General features: G+C 37.2%; 1 protein-coding gene and 1 pseudogene across 3 annotated transcripts in view; one reads left to right on the top strand and one right to left on the bottom strand.

The window, feature by feature from the left end:
* The window catches only part of Uvrag (UV radiation resistance associated), a 300747-nt gene that overhangs the window by 125229 nt on the left and 154771 nt on the right, over positions 1-20747 (top strand). For all 3 annotated transcript variants that reach the window (XM_090348443.1, XM_090348440.1, XM_090348441.1), the window contains one exon: positions 12322-12427. In XM_090348443.1, coding sequence (XP_090204569.1) covers positions 12322-12427 — 106 coding nt within the window. The remainder of the gene's footprint in view (positions 1-12321; positions 12428-20747) is intronic.
* On the bottom strand, positions 17489-17768 carry LOC150053514 (transcription and mRNA export factor ENY2 pseudogene; annotated as a pseudogene).

Genomic DNA, 20747 nt, shown 5'->3' on the forward strand with positions numbered 1-20747 from the left:
TTTGTTTTCTGAATGGTTGCTACACTAAGACCTGAATGTTCAATGCTGTGTTTCTCTGGAGACCGCTGCTGCTGTGTGTGTTTTAAGAAGGTCATTCTGACAAGGTCAGAGGGAGGAAAACCTTTTACTAATGCTGAATGGGGTGCTTATAGTAGGAATAACAAGAGGGAAATGATTTGATAAGAATATCCAGAGTCAACAGTTTAGGTGGCTGAAAATGTGGGAAAGGAGGAAGGAAAAAGCAGTAGTATTATTGTCAGGTCACAGTGCTGCAGGGACTCCCCATGTCAGGAAGTAGAGATTTAGTTGATTGAAAAATTCTAATATATAGTTAATTTTAGTTACCAGAAAAACCTTTTATCATTGATGGAATGGGTGCCATCATGACTAGGAGAACATGAAGCGTTAACCTCCACTAGATACATCACAGAGTGAAAAGGACTGTGTAAGTAATCAACCTCACTAGAGAGGACCTAGAGTATCCAAAGTGTTTAGCATTTAACAGAGGTGAAGAATGATAAAGTGCTCGGTATGATACTTCTAAGTTATCTCCAAAGGAATTTAACCCTAGACCTGTGTGTCAAATCCTCTGTAATTGCATGTAAATGGGAGCATTTAAAATCCTCCCTGTCAGCCACAGTACTCACTAGATATTTTGTTGAAAATGAACTATATAACTTGTGAGTGGGGATGGCTGGGGAAAACTGGGGGAGAGTGAGGGAAGGGGTGATACTGTTCAAAAAGAACAAGACCTGATATATGTAGCTGTAATCCTATATTTCACCTTTATAATAATAGGAAAATTAAAAATAAATAAAGTCATCCCCCCTACCATTCCCTTCTTCTCTCTTTTCTCCTCCCTTTCCCTTTCCTTTTCAGCTTTTTTTTTTCCTTCCAGTCCTGAAGCTTGATTTCAAGGTCTGAACACTCTCCTTGGGCTATCTCAAGGTTAGAGCTCTACCATTTGAGCCACAGCACCACTTCTGGCTTTTTTATGTATGTGGTACTGAGGAATCATACCCTGGTCTTGATGCATGCTAGGCAAACACTCTACCACTAGGCCAAACTCCGAGCCCCCTTTTTAGCTTTTAATTCAGGGCCTGGTGCTTGCTTGGCTTTATTGCTCATGACTGATGCTTTACCACTTGAACCATGTCTCCAATCTAGCAATTTTCTGTATTACTGGAGATAGAGTCTCACTGACAGACCTTTCTATCTGAGCTGGCTTTGAACTTCTGAGTAGGATTACAGATGTGAGCCACTGGCTTTTAACTTAAAAATCTCCTGTACCCTCCCCTTATGGTTAATTTCATGTTATTACTTCCTGTATCTGAGTTTGTTACCTGTATATTATATATACATTTATTTGTGTATTTGAAATAAAGAAAGGAAAGGGAAAGACAAGATGATTGGGGGAGGGAAAAGGGGCCAAAACATGAGATCGGTATCAGTGTTCAAGAAGTAATGTACCCATTTCCTGACGAATGTAGCTGTAACCCCTTTATACATTTTTTTCTTTTTTTTATTGTAATTAGTAAAAGGGTTACATGATATTTGCCAGATAGAAGGTGCATTAATACCCCTTTATACATTATCTCGGCAATAAAATGCAATTAAAAAAATCTCTTGTGCCCTATAAGAAGAGAAATCTGGAGTACTGGACTATATTGCTGGTTGAGACACAGTTTTTAGTCCTTATGTCTTGTTTCCCTTTTTATTTTTTAAAACTGAAAATTATGGAGTAACTGCAATACAGTAGTGATAGAGGTGATGTCAAACCATGACTGTGTAGCTAAATCTTTGTATAGCAAATGTTCTGGAGGCTGGGAAGATGAGTTATGATGAGTAACTGAGCACATAGCAGCTGGGTGGAAAAGGCAGCTGGGTACTAAGTAGGAAGTGGAATTGAGAAGAGCAGCACCTGAGGAGGCAGGATGCTATTGGCCAGGTGAAGATGAAGGAGGCCAACGATTGAGAAATGAACAGATTTAAAGTGGTCTTTAAATCAAGCCTTGTTGCTATATCCGAGGTCTAGACCTTAGGTCCTTTGACTTGGAGACAATGGCAGGTCATTGTTTGGTTCTAGCCTGCCTGCCTGGCTGCCTGCCTTCTTTCTTTTCTCCCTCTCCCTCTCTCCCTCTCTCCCTCTCACACTCTCTCTCTCTCACTCTCTCTCTCTCTCTCTCTCTCTCTCTCTCTCTCTCTCTCTCTCTCTCTCTCTCTCTCTCTCTCTCTCTCTCTCTCTCTCTCTCTCTCTCTCTCTCTCTCTCTCTCTCTCTCTCTCTCTCTCTCTCTCTCTCTCTCTCCTCTCTCTCTCTCTCTCCCTCTCTCCCCCTCTCCCCCTCTCCCCCTCTTCCCCTCTCCCCCTCTCCCCCTCTCCCTCTCTCCCTCTCCTGTCCTCTCCTGTCCTCTCCTGTCCTGTCATCACTCTGAGCTGTCTCTCTGTGTCTCCATCTTCTGATTTAGAATCTTTTTTTTTTATTCTTTTTTTTTTTTTTTGCAGGTTTTTCTTTTTCTAATCCCCTTAATACTGACACTCCCCGGGATTCTGTTCTAGGCTCTGTTCTCTCTCATTCTCACAGTCTTGCAGGGTGAGCTCATTTACTTCCATGTGTTAATAGTGTTATGAAATATTGCAAGGTCCCATGACCTTCTTAGAATCTGTGTGTTAGCAATTACCCCGTATCTCGGTCTCCAGATCTGCTTCTTCAACTCATAGGCAACACTGCTCTCAGATGGTACATCAATCAGACTTCGTGGACTGCTCCTCTTAGGTTCAACTCAATAAAGATCAGCACCATTTTCCTCACTTTCCAAACTACATTCAGTTCTGTCATCCTTACTTTTTGCAGTACAACTTGTACACAGTAAAATGGAGAATTTACTTGTACTGATTGAGGGATTTTGATGACTTATTCAAATCAAAGTATAGTATTCTTTCATTATCCAGAATGTTCTTTCATATTCTCCTTTGTCAGTCAGTGTAACACTGACTTGTAATCACTTCTTATTGCCTCATTATCTCCCTTCACAGCGCCCCCCCCCATGTCAGTCCTGGGGCTTGAACTAAAGGCCTGGAGACTTTCCCTAAGCCTCTTTTGCTCAAGGCTAGCATTCTACCACTTGAGCCACAGCACCACTTTCAGCTTTTTCTCTTTATGTGGTTCTGAGAAATTGAACCCAGGGCTTCATTCATACTAGACAAGCACTCTACCACTAAGACACATTCCTTGCCCTGCCTCATGTGGTTTGAAATGTGACTGCTTACTCCCCCCATACTTCTGCCATGATGTTCTGTTACCTACTGTCCTTACCAAAGGTGGAATCAGTGGGATTCCTCTCATCTTGAACGTGGAACCACCCGAGTTGTGAGCTAAATGAACCCCTTGTCTCCATCCATCAACTGTCTCCGATATTTTGTTTTCTGATACCTTACACAAGTCTTCTGTGGTTATGGGCCTTCATTTCTTTTATATCTCTGAGTAGAGCCAGCAGCTTTTTACAAGAGGTGTATATTTGGCTTATTAATACTCTACTGACAAGTTTTCTAAATTATAGTTTTATAGCAATATGCGACTGTTGGAGTTGTTCTGCCACTTGAACCAAACTGTAGTACTTTTTCCTTTATTTTTTAGATAGAGTCTCATGTATTTTCCCAGTTCTGTGATTATGATCTTAATACCCATTCCTCCCACATAGCTAGGATTACAGATGTGTACCATCATTGCCCGCTTAGCTTTTTTTCTTTCTTTTTTTTATTTTTTTTTGCCAGTCCTGGGCTTGAGCTCAGGGCCTGAGCACTGTCCTTGGACTTTCTCAAGGCTAGAGCTCTACCACTTGAGCCTCAGCACCACTTCCGGCTTTTTTCTATGTATGTGGTACCAAGGAATCGAACCCGGGTCTTCATGTATGCTAGGCAAGCACTTTAACCACTAAGCCAAACTCGCGGCCCCCTGCTTAGCTTTTGTGATAGGACCTTATAACTCTTCTTTTAGTCTAGCCTGCCTTAAACTGCAATCCTTCTACCTCTGCTCTCACATATTTAGGATTATAGGCATGCATCACTACACTTGACCTTACTGTTTCTGGTTTCGATTTTTAATCTTGTACTGACTAAATATATTCAGTTCCATTTTATGAGCATATCAACCATTCTTATATCTTCTTTTGTGATGTTTTTGCCTATATAGTTTACTCATTCTTATTTATTGGATTACTGACATTTTAATGTTGATTTATAAGAATTCTTTGTACATCCTGTATACAGGTCCTTTTTTTCAGATATATACATATGTATACATGAACATATGCATAGCATGTTTGTATGCATTATATAAACTAATGGTTTTTTTCAGTCTATGCCTTGGGGTTTTTTTTGCGGGGGGGTGAGGGGGGCAAGGAGGGTTGGTTGTGGGCCTTGAACTCAGGGCCTGAGTGCTGTTCCTGAGCTCTTTTTGCCCAAGCCACAGCAACACTTCTGGTGGTTAACTGGAAATAAGAGTTTCACGGGAACTTTCCTGCCTGAGCTGGCTTTGAACCTCAATCCTCAGGTCTCAGCATCCTAAGTGGCTAGAATTACAGGCTTCAGCTACTGGCCCACAGCTTTCTTTTTTTTTCTCTCCATTTTCTCACTGTTGCTTTTTAAATAAATTCTGTTTAAGAAATTGCTACCTAATGATGAAAATATTTTCTCTTTGTTACTCTAAAAACTTTATAGTTGTAACTTGTATATCTAGGTCTCTGTTACATCTCCTAGTTGGGGTTATGAGATAAGGTAGAGGCTAAGATTCATTTATTTTTCTATGTGAGTATGAGTGACTTCAGTGACAATGCTTTATTGACAATACTTTTTTCTAATAAAATAGATTATGTAGAAATAAATTTAATTATATAATCTGAACTGTATTTCATAGTTATATTTAGTCCTGTATGTATTATAAAATTAAGTAATTACCATTCTAAAATCTCATAGTATAAGATGTCTCTCTTTTTTTTTTTAGCTGTTTTGTATTTCTGTACCAGTTTTAGAATCTGTTTGCTACTCTGCACAAGAAGCCTACTGGAATTATGATTGAGATTGTTTTTGGCTTAGTAGATCAGATTAGGGAAATTTACCCTGTTAATAATGAGTCAGTCTATCAAGTCCATAAAATAGTATATGTTTGTTCATGTAAATGTTCTTTAGTATCTATAAACAGTTTTTTGTGACCTCATAGTATAGATGTTGAATACTTTCATTAGATTTAGTGTTAGCTCTCTGGTAATGCTACATAGAAATGCCATTTGTGTGGTATAAAAATGCCAGTTGTGTGGGGTCTTTTTGTTGTTGTTGTTGTTTTTTATTACTGATACTGGGGCTTGAACTCAGGACCTGAATGATTTCCCCTAGGTTTTTTTTTTTTTGCTCAAAGTTGGCCCTTTGCCACTTGAATCACAGCTTCACTTGTAGCCTTTTTTGCTGATTAATTAGAGACAAGATTTTTACTGACTTTACTGCCAGGGCTGCCTTAGAATTGGGATCTTCAGATCTCACCCTCCTGAGTAGCTAGAATGAAAGGTGTGAAGCACCTGGCTTTGATTGTTGTTTATTCTGAATCTTAAATTTGCTAAATTTATATATGAGTTCTACTACTTGAAGAGTTCACAGTATTTTTCCCTAAATACGTGGTCATAGCATCTGTGCATAGACATTTTTGTTCTTGATTCCTTGTACTCCTATATTTGTGACTTTTTATATTGTCTGGTTACAGATTGTTTGAACCACAGGTATGGTAAATATTTTTGTCCTGTTTTTGGTCTAGAATATAACAAGCAGTGAAGTTTTTTGTTGTTGTTTTTGCCAGTCCTGGGGCTTGAACTCAGAGCCTGGGCACTGTCCTTAAGCTCTCAAGGCTAGAGCTCTAATACTTAAGCCTCAGCATCACTTCTGTCCATTTCCATGTATGTGTTTTCATGCATGCAAGGCAAGCACTCTACTACTAGGCCACGTTCCTGGCCCTAGAGTTTTTTTTTCTTTATCAGTTTGAAGAAGCTTCCCAAGTATTCTTGTTTGTTAAATATTTCTTACTTGTTTTTAGTCATTAACAGATAGTGAATTTTATTGAAACATTTTTGTATCTTTTAAGAGAATCATGTTTTTTCTTCTTCATTCTGTCATTAACTCTCAATGTTATAGCAACCAGTCTTTGCCCCAGTGTAAGTTGATCAAGACATATTAATTTTTACACATTTGCAGAGTTGATTTGCTAATATTTTCTTAATGATTTCGCTTCAACTCTTGCTCATTCACTCCCTTTATGCAGTTTGACTCTCTTCTCTAAGGTAAAGCAACTGGTAGAAAGAGTATATGATTTCGAATTAATTCCTTTTAAGTATGTGTAGTGATATCTTCTCTTTCATGTAGATGTTGCTGTATTGGCTTTTTGTTACTAATGCAAAACCTGATACTTATGAAGTGAAGAGGTTTGTTTAGCTCACACATCTAGCACAGTGCAGGTTCTGACACAGGCCCATAGTGGACAGATGATGGTGTATGTGGGAAAAAGAAGCACGTTTTTTTCTTTTTAAAATTGTTATTATAAAGATGATATATAGATGAATTATAGTTTCATAAGTCAGGTAATGAATACATTAAGAATCACATCTTAAATCAAGCAGGAACAGCTTGAACAGAACACACTTATTCCTTGTATAACAGCTCTCTCAAAAACATAAAGGATTCCATGCGATTTTCCATCTGAGAGTATACCTCCAGCGACTCCATGCCTTCCTTGTAAGACCCACTGTTTTAAGGGTTGTACCAGTACCCTGAAGACCTTGCCTGTAATCGTGTAAACCACATTCAAATTATAGCAGTTGTGGGCTGGGAGTTTGACCTAGTGGTTGAGTGCTTGCCTAGCATGCACGAAGACTGGGGTTCAATTCCTCTGTACCACATACATGGAAAGAGCGAGAAGTGGTGCAGTGGCTCAAGTGGCAGACCACTAGCCTTGAGAAAGCCCAAGGACAGTGCTCAGGCCCTGAGTTTAAGCTCTAGGACTGGCCAAAAAACAACAACAAACAAAAAACCGAAACAACAACTATTATAGCAGTTGCCAATTTATTTCAGGCATCGTTTTTCCTCTCTTACTTTTCATGTTTTCATCTCTCCTCTTATTTTTCACATCTACACCATCTTTCCTGTCACCATTTTCATTTTAGACAGTGCCCTTTGTTGCTCTACTGTTGGAATAATTTCATGCCATTCTTGTTGGTAGTCCTTTTTTTGTGTGTGTATCCCATTTGCCTTATTATAACAAGAGGGCTTTTTGTTTTATTTTTGTTTATTAATTATGGAAATCAATGCATTTCAGCATTTATACCTATACTCCACCTTTCCTCTCTTACCCTTTCATCACTCCCTATCCCTCCTCTCTGTCCCTAATATCCCTCTTGCAGCTTTCCAAAGTATAAATGTATAACTAAAACTTTTCCGGTTTAAATCTGTCTCTTTCTCTCCCTATCTCTGTCTGTTTCCCTTTCTCCCTTTTTGCCTCCCTCCCTTCCTTCTCTTTACTGCATCCAAGGCCTTATAGGCAAGCATTCTACTACTTAAACTTGTCCTCACCCGTCCAGCTTAAAACTTTATTGGTTTCCTAAAACCTTCAGAATAAAAACCTGAGCTCCTTCATGTGGTATTCAAATCCCTTAATGATAAGATATCAGTTTGTTCTCAGTAGACTTCTATTTTCTCTGCATTTACTTCTCCCTTTTGCAAGCCATAGGGAAACAAACTGACTTTCTAGAAGTGTTCTGCTTTGTCATTATTCATCTTTAAATTTGCATGTAGATTTCAATTGTTATAGTATGAACATTAAGATGGAAAATTGTCAAATAACTTCTCCACTGAGATTATGGCTTATATCTGATTGGCATGACCTTTCAGTCTTTATAAATATTTATTTGATGTAATACCTTTGATCTCATTTATACTTGTGATCACAATAATAGCCTTAAAGCTATTTTTTACTTATTATCATCTCAGATCCTATTAGCTAGTAGGGGATGCATCTGTCTGTCCTCACTAGAATATATATGCGATAGTGACTTGATCTTGCCTCTCATCACCGGTGATGAGTTTTCTTTCAGTGGAGAGTGTTAGTACTGGTATTGACCAGTCACCAGAGAACTAGATGGTATATACTACTTTCTGTATGCAGAAATAACTCCTCATAGTTTTCTTCATAGTTTGTGAAATCAAGAAAAATTACTCAGAAACTAGCCAGGTAGTTTGGAAGTAAAGCAGTTGTTTCTTTTCTTGTCAGTCCTTCACCTCCTTATCCCTAGGAGAATCAAGATGGTCCACATTATTTTAAACACCTAGCACTTCAAACTTTTATTCTCCAGTTGGATTTGCAAGGGGGACATTATTAGCTCTGTCTTGATGTAGCAGGGGCTCTGAAAGTCTATTTGGATAACACTGAAGATTGGAGGAAATGTGACTCTGTCTGTGTGTTTTAAGCCCCTAAGGTAAGATCAGAAAGCGTCTGGGCCAGTGAGAGCCAAATAGTTGAAGTCATACATTAATTATGGTCATGAATCATTTTTATTTTTAAAGTCTTTACCATTTGACAAGGTTGTTTGCATAGTACCAGTGAAGTTTTCTGCAGTACTTTCTCCCTTTTAAAGTAACAGGACTTTTTTGTTGTTATTGATTTCTTCTCCAGGTTAAAAATACCTGTCAGTTTTAGTAAAAAAAAAAAATGACTATTTCTCTGCCTCAATGTGTGATCTTTACCTTCTGGGTTTTTTTTTTGTTTGTTTTGACATGGTATTTTGAAGTTAGATATATAGATATCATACTGACCTTTAAATTATACTATATCAATCAAAATATCCAATCCTGGAACCATGCTTTTTATATGTGAGCCACTAGACAGTTGGTGAATCTACTTTCAGTACCCCTTTTGTGCTACATTACATGGTACATTTAGGGTACATATGAGAAGATGAGACCCCTCCCTCCCACAAAGTCTTGTTTAGGAGATAGACAAGGAAGTGGACAGTTGTTGTAAGATGTGGTTCTTGAACAATATTTGTCATGATGTCCTGTACATGATGTATGTAGCATGTGTCTTCAGAGGAGAGTGAGTGCATCTAAGCTGCCAGCCATAACCAGTGAAGGCCTTTGAAGAAGAGATTATGTTTGAATTGCCACTTAGGGGTTAAAAAACTTTCTCCCTGCTAATAGGCAGGGAGAACTTAGAGGCAGACACCATGATAATAAGTTACACAAAGACAGAGACAAGATATGATGTGGTATAGAATTGCCAGAAGGTCAATAATGATGAAATTGAAGATACAAAGTAGACACCACCATCACCAAAAGGTCTTCCCTTGTTTGAAGTTTTCTTTATTGGTACCCTTGGAAGAGAGTGGTATAAATTAAGCAAATTGTAGTATAACTTTCTGTATTAGTTTCCTTAGATGTCCTGAGGAAGTTGTTGAATTTTGGATTCCATGAGCAAAGTAATTGAAATGACACTTGTTTGTCCCCTTTTAGATGACTCAAGAAATCCTTAAAACCTATCAGGCAATTTCCATATGTGCAGAATCCTGAGTATTTTTTTGGTGATGTATATAATAACATTGCCAGTGGAATTATTGCCATCAGTTCCTTAATTAAATGAAATTGTATGTACATGTGCATGTGTATGTATGTGTGTGTACCACTCTGGTTAAGATTAGTAGCTAGCTATTTTTTTTTTTTAAGCTGGGCACTGGTGGCTCACGCTGTAATCCTAGTTACTCAGGAGACTGACATCTGAGGATCATGGTTCAAAGCCAGCCTGGGTAGAAAAGTCCCAGTGAGATTCTTATCTCCAATAACCTACTCAAAAAAGCCAGAAGTGATGGTGTAGCTCAAGTGTTGGACAGCTGGCCTTGAGCACAAAGAGGCTCTGGGGCAGCACCCAGGCCCTGAGGTCAGGCCCAGGAGTGGCAAAATAAAAGTTAAAAAAAAATGGTTATTATAAACAAACCTGATTTTGAGTAAAAGATTTAAGAGTAACTCCTGAAGAAAATCTGAAATTTAGATGGAAAGTTTAAATTATGTTCCTAAAAGATTTTCAAGTCATAATTAAGCTGATGATATAATCAGAATAAAAAGCTAGAACTAAAAAAAATGTTATTATAAAGCTGATATACAAAGGGGACATAGTAGCCAGTTTTCGTAAACTAAAAATTACATTGTGTAGATCATAGTGTAAACTCTGAGTTTGGGCATAGTCTTTTCTCTCGTCAACAGATGTCACCTCAGATAGTTCTTTGTTCCCCTCACTCCCTGTCAGTACCTACCCCATAGAGACAACTAGTTGCTCTTCCATTTGTCACCATAGGTTGATTTTACTTGATCTTGAACTTTAGAAACATGTAATTTTGTACTTTTTTGCTTTTGGTTTTCTGTACTAAACATAAAAATTTTGAGATTCTTCTATTTCATCTGAGAGTTTCTATTCTTGGTATATTAGAATTAAATTCTTTTTTATGGCTGAGTAGATTTGAGCTATATGAGTATGCCCTAGTTTTAAACTTTTTTTTCTATGATTAGTCTTTTACAGACCCTCTTGTTGATGTATATTTCTGTTTTTCTTGGATAAATACCTATGAATAGATTTGTTGAACCCTAAGTTAGATGTCTGTTTAATGTATTCTACTACTTGAGCCATACCTACAATCCAGCATTTTGTTGGTTAACTGTAGAGAAGGTCTTACAGACTTTTCTACTGAACTGGCTTCTAACCATCCTTCAGGTTTAAGTAGCTGGGATTACAGGTGTGAGCCACTGGCCTTACTTGTTTTTAATTTTATGATTTGTTCTTTTGTATCTTTTCTAATAAATCTTTGTTTACCCCAAGGTTTCAAACATGAGATTTTCACAATTTATGCAAAAAAATTAAAATTTAAAATATTTGCTCTGATTTTCTTACATCAATGTTTTTGTTGAATATCATGAGATTGAAGACTTACTTTTTCCTATATGTAGTCAAGATTCCCACACTTTTGCTCAAAAAACATTTTCTTCACTGATTTGCGTCTATTCCTTTATTAAAAAGGAGTTTTCTATGTGTGTATAGGAATATTAAATGCTCTCCAGTTCGATCCATCTATCTATCTGTCCTTCTATCCTCCCATCTAGGCTAGTCTCAAACCCCAGTGATTCTTCTGCTTCAGCTTCCAAATAGTTGATACCAACACATGTGCCTGAATGTTTAATCCTTTTTTCCCCCCCTTAAATCCTGGCACTTGTATCATATTGCTTTGATTATGTAACTTTCATATCCTTGAAATCTGATAGTTTTTTTTATTGTAATGTATTAGAGGGGTTACAGTTACATTTGCCAGATAGTATGCGCATTACTTCTCATACATTGATATGCCTCATATTTTTGCCCCCTTTTCCCTCCCCCACCCGAAATCTGTTAATTTTAAAGCTTGCTATATAAATTGCAGCAACTTGTTAATTTCTGTAAGAAACAAAGCCTATTCGGATTTTTATGGGAATTGTGAGACTGTTGATGCATTTGAGGAAAATTCACATCTTAACAATGTTGAGTCTTCCATTATATGGGCATGATGTGTATTTCCGTTTATTTAGTTCCTCTTTGTCTTTTTCATTTCTGTTTCAAAGCATTGACGGCTTTGATTAGGACTTAATTTGAGTACTTGTGGCTTTGTTTCTTTATGGAGACCTCTGAGTCTTTCTCAGTCTCCAAAATAGTAGGACGCTCTTAAGTATCTTCAGCAAACCACCTAATTTCTTTAGTGCTCAGTTTGTTTACCTGTTTATTTTTCTAGTACTGAGGCTTGAACTCAAGGCCTCATGCACACTTAGCTTGCATGCTGTGTGCTTGAGATACATTTAAGCCATACTTCCAGCCTGGTTCTTTTTGCTGGTAATTTGGAAGCGGAGTCTCATGGACTTTACTGCCACATCTAGCTTCAAACTGTGATCTTTCAGATCTCAGCCTCCTGATTATAAGTATGAACAACTGGTACTTGGTTCACCTAATTATTTTGTAAGGGCATTCTCAAACTCCTATGAGTCTTTGAATCTAGCAGCCCAACTTTCAATATACCAGAAGCAAGCAGATATGAGTTTCAGAGCTAATATTACTGTTTTCAGATTTATTGCTATATGTGTTTCATTGTAAATATGGATTGAAAACAATTATTTTGGGATCAGTATTTCTGTTTACCCTGGAAAGGAACATTCATATCTATGGTTCTTTGTTAAAAGTTATGATGAATTTACTTTAATTTTTCTACAACTTATATTTCTAGGCTTCACAGAGCCCAGTGTGCAATCAAACAGACTCAGGTAACTGTTCAGAAAATTGGCAAGGAAATTGAAGAAAAACTAAGACTCACATCTACAAGCAATGAACTGGTAGGTTTTAAATTGCTTACCTGTCTAGATACCATGCTTTTGTATTGTTCTTTAATTCCTTTCCAGAAATCTTAGGTAGTTATTACTATTTTTTAAATAATGAGATGTCTGTTGGTATATTTTCAATATTGGAAATAAAATGTAGTCTATGAAGTGCCTTATTCTGTTAGATGAAATTTTAGATAACATGTAATTACTTAGAAGATGATTACCAGACTGTTTTATTAATGTCTTATACATGTGAACTGTAAACCTGAACTGTACAGAGAATGAAAACTAGCTTTCAGGAGAAAGAAAATAAACTATAGGGACTAATTGACTTTTTAAAGATGCATTTAAAAATTATGTGTGTTGAAACATAATAGGTTGTTCGGTGGACAGAATTGCTTTGGAAGTTATGTTTTTTAGTGACACATCCCCAAAGAAGCAGAAAGTCCAACCCGAGTGAGCAGACTTCAGAGAGTAGGCTAATCTTGGGTTGTTCTGTATTTATCTGAGGAGGGGGAAGGGAGAAACGTCCGTTTTGAAATGAAGCTTTTGTCTTTATACTCAGTGTAACTGATAAATTAAGCTTTTTTTAAAAAGATGGAGCCACATATCTTTGAATAGCTTGCAGTGAACTTTGTACTGTCCTCCCTTCATGTGACATCTTCTAATGAAGTTATATTTGAATCCAGTATGTACTATAGAACTGTGTCGTAGGTGGGTAGTGTCCTCCAGGTATCCCTTGTACTACCACCTTAGCAAAGGGCCTGTGCATTCTCAAACAAAAGCTTCTCTACAGGCTGAGCTTCACCCAAGATAATAATGGGATACAAGAACTGTAGAAAAGCAGCAGTGCCATGCATCCACACAGACTTCTTTCTTATGGAATTAGAAATTAATGTATTAGCTTAAACTGTATGAAATTATTGACGTTGACCTGTAAAGGAAATATTTTATAGTTCAACCTCATGTGTACAATAGCAGGTGTGGTACCTGGCACATGCCAGGTACACATACAGTGGTAGCTGCAACAGCCATGCTAGTAATGCTTTTATTCATATGACTTCCCTTGTCCATGGAAAACCTCCCATTGCAGAGACATTGTTTAACCACCTTTGTTGTAACTGAGGACCAATAAAGGAGCAAATTCCAGGCCATAAATACATTGGAAGGGAGGGAAACAACTCATTTTAATTCCTTTCTGTAATGCACATAAATGCATTTTTAGAACCTTTGTCTGGGGAGAAATTGCTTGGTTTTATTTTTCTTATTTTCTTCTCCCAAGGCAAGACTGGGAAATTACTTGCTTCATTAAGTGACAGCATATGCTTTGTCTCAGTATGGAAAAATGTATGTTTAATCCTGTTTTTCTAAAATGTAAGTGGTGACACACACAGTGTGGTGCTAGAATGTACAAGTTTAGAAAAGGTCACTATGTGTTTTTATGGCTGCCTCGTCAAAGTAGAAGGAAGTCATTGGAATTTTGAACTGAAAGTGAACTTAGAAATCATCTAGTTTCCTAAGACCCCGTTGAAAAGCACACCCTCAGTTTGTTTTGTCCCCATTTCAGCTTCACTTTTCTCCACTGTATTTGTTATTATCAAACATGACACACATTTGATATATTTTTCTCTATAAACTCTCTCAGGAGATCTCTTGATATCCCTCCTCCTTTATCCCCCCTCTCCTCCCCTGAACTAGAAATGCAAAGTTACATTAGCACTCAAAAATAAACATAGTTCGCTAGAAGGGAGAAATAATACTAGAAGGAAAGAGAAACAATAATAGAAGAAAAAACATACCATTATGCCAGGAAAAGCTTCTGACACAAATTTAACACATAGAAGTAAAAAGTTAAGATGATGGCAATAGAAATTTCAGAGAAACATAGTTAATTGCCAAAGCAAATGTTGGGCATTGATGTAATGTGAGAAGATGCCAAATCTTTGCAAGTCATCAAGTCTAAGGCCAATTTCTCATAACAATTAATTGGTTAGAACTAATTAAGAATTAGTCTTAGAAGGCAATCTGATTTATTTCAGCATCAAATATACCTTCTTACTGTATTTTTAATTAGGCTCAAATTAAACTGAGTTCTTATATATTGAAATTGCTTATAGTATGTTGGTCTTAGACCAGTTTGGATAGGTAATGAAAAGATAAGAGTAAATATTTCTATTATCTCAGGCAAATCTTAAAGTGATTAACATGTAGATGACATTATATCCTGAAAATAGGCAAGTATAGCAAGGATCTCTATTTGTCAAATGATTATGGGAAAATTGCTTTCTTTAGCTCTCATCTTCCTGTTTTACTGCAAGACATTATTCTGCTTCATTCTGACACTCAACAAATATTTATTGAGTACCTTATATGTGTCAAACACCTGTTTAGATAGTGGGGATTCTCCAGTGTATAATGAGGAAGGGAGGGAGGAGAGGGAGAGAAAAAGGGAGTGGGAGTATAGCTATCAATAAATTCCCTAAGACAGTGTAATAGAGAGGAAAAATATATCAACTATGTGTTTTATTTGATGATAATAAATACTATAGAGAAGAAGCAGAAATGGGGACAAAATATACTGGAGGTGTCATTTTCAGTGGAGGTCTTAGGTTCACTTTCAGTTCAAAAGTTGATTTAATTCATAATTATTATGTATAGTACTAGATTCAGTTTATTGAAACTTGAAAGAATTTTTTTTATGCTGGTTCTGGGGACTGAATGTAGGGGCATGGACACTGTTCCAGGTTAGTACGCTATCGCTTCTGGTTTTGATAGTTAATTGAAGAGGAAAGCAGTCTCATGGACTTTCCTGCCCTGGCTGGCTTAGAACTGCAATCCTTGAAGCTCAGCTTCCCAAGCAGCTAGGGTTACAAGCATGAGCTACCAGCAATTGATCTGTTTTTGTTGTCTGTCTAATGGTGGCTTAATTAATTTACTGTTGCAAATATTGCTTGCTTTTCTGTTTTTTGTAGAAGTACATATAGAATTGGAACTTTTTTTTTTGGTAAATACTTGGTTGAAATTTATCATAGAAACTGTCTAGGCCTGCAGTTTCTGGAGGAAGATTTTTGAACTAGAAATTAAGTTTCTTTAATAATTGCAGTTGCACTTAAAGTTGGCTTTGGTAGCCTGTACCCTTCGAGGTTGTATTTATTTCATTTAAAGTGTCTGACTTTTTGCTTTTAGCCATTCTAATAGTTACTGTCTTTTTTATGATGAGCACTTTCCATATCCTGTTAGTCACTTGTATATTTTCTGAGAAATATCAGTTCCAATATTTTTGCCATTAAAGCAAACATTTTATATTTACAGGAACTTGTAAATACAATTCAGAAAATTTCTTTATATCATTCAATCATTCATCCAGTCTTTCCTGAGCTATATATCTTATATACCCATGGTGCATTTGATGAAATAGTCAGAATTAAAATTAACATTAATACATTATTATTAACTATTGACTACAGATTTTACCACTAATGCCCTTTGTTAAAAAACTAGACTTATGGAGCCTGGCACAGTGGCTTATGTCTGTAATCCTAGCTACTCAGGAGGCTGAGATCTGACAATCAAGGTTCAAAGACAGCCACCAGAAAACCAGAAATACAACTGTGGCTCAGGGAGTAGAGCAGTAGCCTTGAGCTGAAGAGCTCAGGGACAATGCCCAGGCCCAGAGTTCAAGTCCCATGACCAACAAAATAACAATAAATAATAATAAAAAAAAACTAGACTTAAAAAAAAATTATCAGGGCCGGGAGTTTGGCCTAGTGGTTAAAGTGCTTGCCTAGCATGCATGAAGACCCGGGTTCGATTCCTTGGTACCACATACATAGAAAAAAGCCGGAAGTGGTCCTGAGGCTCAAGTGGTAGAGCTCTAGCCTTGAGAAAGTCCAAGGGCATTGCTCAGGCCCTGAGCTCAAGCCCAGGACTGGCAAAAAAAAAAATTATCTTATTGTGGGGGGTGGGGAGAGAAATAAGTACTAGAGATTGAAGTCAGGGCCTTGGAACTTGCTAGGTAAATTACCATTTTAGTCATTAGCCAAATAATTCTATTTGTTTGTTTGTTTATTTGTTTTGCTAGTCCTGGGGCTTGAATTCAGGGCCTGAGTACTGTCCTTGAGCTTTTCCTCAAGGCTAGCGTTCTACTACTTCCAGCTTTTCTGTGTATGTAGTACCAAGGAATGGAACCTGGGTCTTCATGCATGCTAGGCAAGCACTCTACCACTAGGCCAAACTCCCAGCCCTATACTTTTTATTTTAGAATACCTTTGTGTATACTTAACCTTAAATATTCCATGCCTAGTTTCTTCTGTCACTAATACCTTATTTTAATATTATATCCATCAAAATTAATGAAACCATATTGATAAATTGTTCTTTATCAAAGACTATAGCATATGTGATTCCTTAGTTGATGTCCCTCTTTTATCTTAGAATCCCATCAGGAAACCTCTAAGTCTCTTTCTGTTGTCTATGTAAACAATCATATCTGGAAGTTTGCACAATTTTAGGGCCTTATTTAATTTTTCTGCCTATCAGCAACTAGAATGTCAGTGAAAGCCAAGTAATAAAAAACAGTATCCTAGCCAGCTGTAGTAGTTCACTTGTAATTCCAGGTACTTGAGAGAAAGAGATCTGGTGGAGGATGATTGACCAAGGCCAGTCAGGTGAAAAAGTGGTGAGACCTCCATCTGAAAGAATAAGCTAGGTATGGTGGTATGTGTCTGTGCATCTAGCTATGTGAGGAGTGCTTTTTATTGTTTTGGGGTTTTTTTTTGGCAAATTTCCTTTTTATTTTCAGAGAAGCTTTTTGTTTGTTTTGTTTTTGTTTGTTCTGGTCCTAAGGCTTGAACTCAGGGTCTGGGCACTGTCCTCAAGCTTTTGACTCAAGGCAATGCTCTACCACTTGAGCCACACCTCCATTTCTAGTTTTTGTTGGTGTTTTGTTTGTTTGTTTGCTGAAAACTGTATACCATCATATAAAAAGGGATTTTATTTGGGGAGACAGTTCTAATTTATGGCAAGCTTTACTTCTAGAAATAAAACCACAGAACAACACAATCTAATTCAACCTTAAAGACTGGCATGCCGAGCAAGGATGTTCTTATTCTTTGTAGAAGCTCCTTCTTTACACTGTCAGGAACCAGGGCTCTGCCTTCTGGAGTGATTTCAGCCACCAAGTCATCAACAGTAACGTGTTCTGTCCTTTTTCTTTAATTACCTCTTTACAGTGTGCCTTCAACTGATCCTTCCAGCTACATTCAATTAATTTAGCTCTCAGCAACTCTTTCTCCAGTTTCTATTAATTTTTGGTTAATCGCTGCTCCATCTGTGCATCTTTGTTCATCTTGCTAACCACACTCTTCGACTGCCCAGGACTTAGACCTTCAGTAGTTCGGGCACCTAACTCTTGTTGTATTTTTTGAGGTTGGTAGTTCATTAGAGTTTACAGACTTTCCTGCCTTCCCTGTCTTCAAACCTCCAGCCTCAGATCTCAGACTCCTGAGTAGTTAGGATTACAGGCCTGAGCCCTTGGGTGCCCAGCTTGAGAGGTTTTGGGTATTTTTCTTTAATCATGATTGAATGTTGAACTTTTGTCAAAATGTGTTTGCATATATTGAAACAATAGTAATTTTCTTTTATTCATTTAATAAAATAAGCTACATTATTTTTGTTTCAATTTTTTTAATTTTTGATGGGTCATGGGGGCTTGAATTCAGGGCCTGGACACTGTCCTTGAGCTCTTCAGCTCAAGGTTACTGCCCTTTCTCTGGGCCTGGGTGTTGTCCCTGAGCTCTTCAGCTCAAGGCTACTGCCCTACCCCTTGAGACACAGCCCCACTCCCCCTTTTCTAGTGATTAATTGGAGATAACAGTCTGATGTTCTTTAGTGGCAAGGCTGTCTTTGAACTGAGATCCTCAGATCTCAGCCTCCTGAATAGCTAGGATTATAGGCATGAGCCATGGTGCCTGGCTTGTTTAAAATATTTTAATATTACTGTACTTGTTGTTAAATCTTGTGTGATATTAAACAATAATATTCCATGGGAATATTATCTGGAGCAAACCTGAACTGATTAAAATATATAGTCTCTTGGACTCAGGCCTTAGCTCAAATGATATAGTGCTTGCCTAGCAAGTACAAAGCCCTAAATTCAATCCCCAGTACCACCAGCAAAAAAAAGACACCTGTAATCTTTAGTATTTCGTTGAATTTTATCTGGTAATAAGGTTTTGTGTACCTATATTTATTATAGCTAGGAGGATGCAATACTTTAAATACTTTTGATATTATCATGATGGTAGTCTGAGCATTATACCTTCTTCCTGTTTACATTTTGTGTTGATACAAAAGTCTCCTAGATCTCTTAATTCCTACGTCTCTGGTAAGATTTCATCATCTTATTTATTATGAAAACACTTTACTCTTCATCACTCAGAATGCTTCTGAGTGGCTTTAAAGTATTCATCTAATAATTCTGACACTGGAGTTATCTTGGAGTTGGCCTAGATTGCATTTTTTAAAAGATTTTATTAACATTGATTTTTAAACATATTCAAGAAGGGAATCTCTTTATACAACATAGATTGCCTTTTAGCTTGTTAGTGATTTATGTTCTGACTCTTTGTACATTGAATAAAATAGTTACTTAAACATTGTGAATGTTGTCATTTCTTAGAATCTGTAGACTTCAGAGCTTTGCTCTAAACAAGTTTTCATTTTAGCAGGTAATATACTTGGGTAGGTGCAAACTATATACCACTATAAACTTTGGCTCAGGTTCCAGTTGTTTTTTGTTGTTGCTGTTTTTTGATTTTTTTGTTTTGGTGGGTCATGGGGCTTGAACTTGGCCTGGGTACTGTCCCTGAGATGAAGAGCTCAAGGCTACCACCCTACCCTTGAGCCAAGCCCCACTTCCCCATTTTCTAGAGGTTAATTGGAGATAAGGGTCTCAGGTCCTTTTGTGCCCAGGCTTTGAACCTTGATCCTCAGATCTCAGCCTGCTGAGTAGCTAGAATTACAGGCATGTGCCATTGCGCCCAGATCAGGTCCCAGTTTTATTCTTTCCCTCTTAGGCACAAGTAGATCTCGGTTTACTTCCTGTGTATGTGGCTCAGAGTGCAGCCCAAGAGTTCAAGCGGAATTTAAGGTGCCCATTCCCTGTCTTCTTCTTTGATTGTCTTATCTTTTCTTCTGGTTACTTCACCTGGAAAGACAACTCTTTTGAAGTTTTGTAGCCTCTTTCATTACAAAACCACAGAATGGGAAAATCGACCTATTTGTTATGCACTTAGATCAAGTTTTGACTCCTTTTGAAAACATACCTGCCATTACTCAATCTGCAGAACCTGGGGCAGATGAAGTGGTGCACTCCTGTAATTGACAGAAGGCCAAAGCAAGAGGATCATGAGTTTGAGGCCAGCCTAGGCTACATAGTGTCTCAAAGTTAACAAAGAGACAAAGCAAAAAACAAACCCAAACCCTGGAAATCCCTCAAAAAGTAGCCGTTTGTATTTCTAAAGTCTGTAGGCCTTACTTATTAGAAGACCGGTTGGTTAAGTGCTTATCCTCCTAGGTGTTGAACTCTTTAACTACCACCACCTCCTCACCTCCCTACCTACCATGCCTGTATCTCCTAGCTAGACATGGTTTGTAAATCTAGTGTTACCACTAAGTCTATGAAATTACTGTAGTAGACTTTGGCTCAGATTCCATTCAGAATAGTTGATTAGGTGTAGGTGTAAGAGAACCTACACATAATGTTTAAGAGTTGTTTAGAACAACTTACATATTTTTGTTTTCAAATTATTGGCTATTTCAAATTTCTCTGGGTGTAGAGGACTAGTATACATGAAGGTAAACTATATTCTAAATCACCAATTCCTCAAACTTTTTGGTCTATAAAAGCCTTTTATACTCTTCAAAGTTGGGATAATCTCAAAGTATTGAGATTATTTATTAGAAATTAAATCTGAGAAATTTTTTAAAATACTCACTTTGAGGTGGCAATAATAAATCTACTATGTTAATAGAATACCTTTTTGTGAAAAATAGCTTTTTGTTGAAAATCTGGGTTATATTGTTTTAAGTTTTTGTGACTATGACTTCTGTTATGTTCATTTCTAGGTTAATAAAAGACACCAGGATTCATATATCCATAATTAGTGTTATCAAAATCTTATAAACACTTATTGCACCAGATATTTATGAGCAAGTCAAATGAATTCTTATGAATATATTTGGGATCCTCATAATTTTTGAGACCATATGTTAAGAACTTTGGCCTAAGGTTCTTTAGCTGCAGTGTGATCTATGAGAAAGAAAAATTCCA

Source organism: Megascapheus bottae, chromosome 16 (genome assembly GCF_031878675.1).
Source record: "Megascapheus bottae isolate mThoBot1 chromosome 16, mThoBot2.hap1, whole genome shotgun sequence".
In the NCBI taxonomy this organism is placed as follows: domain Eukaryota; kingdom Metazoa; phylum Chordata; class Mammalia; order Rodentia; family Geomyidae; genus Megascapheus; species Megascapheus bottae.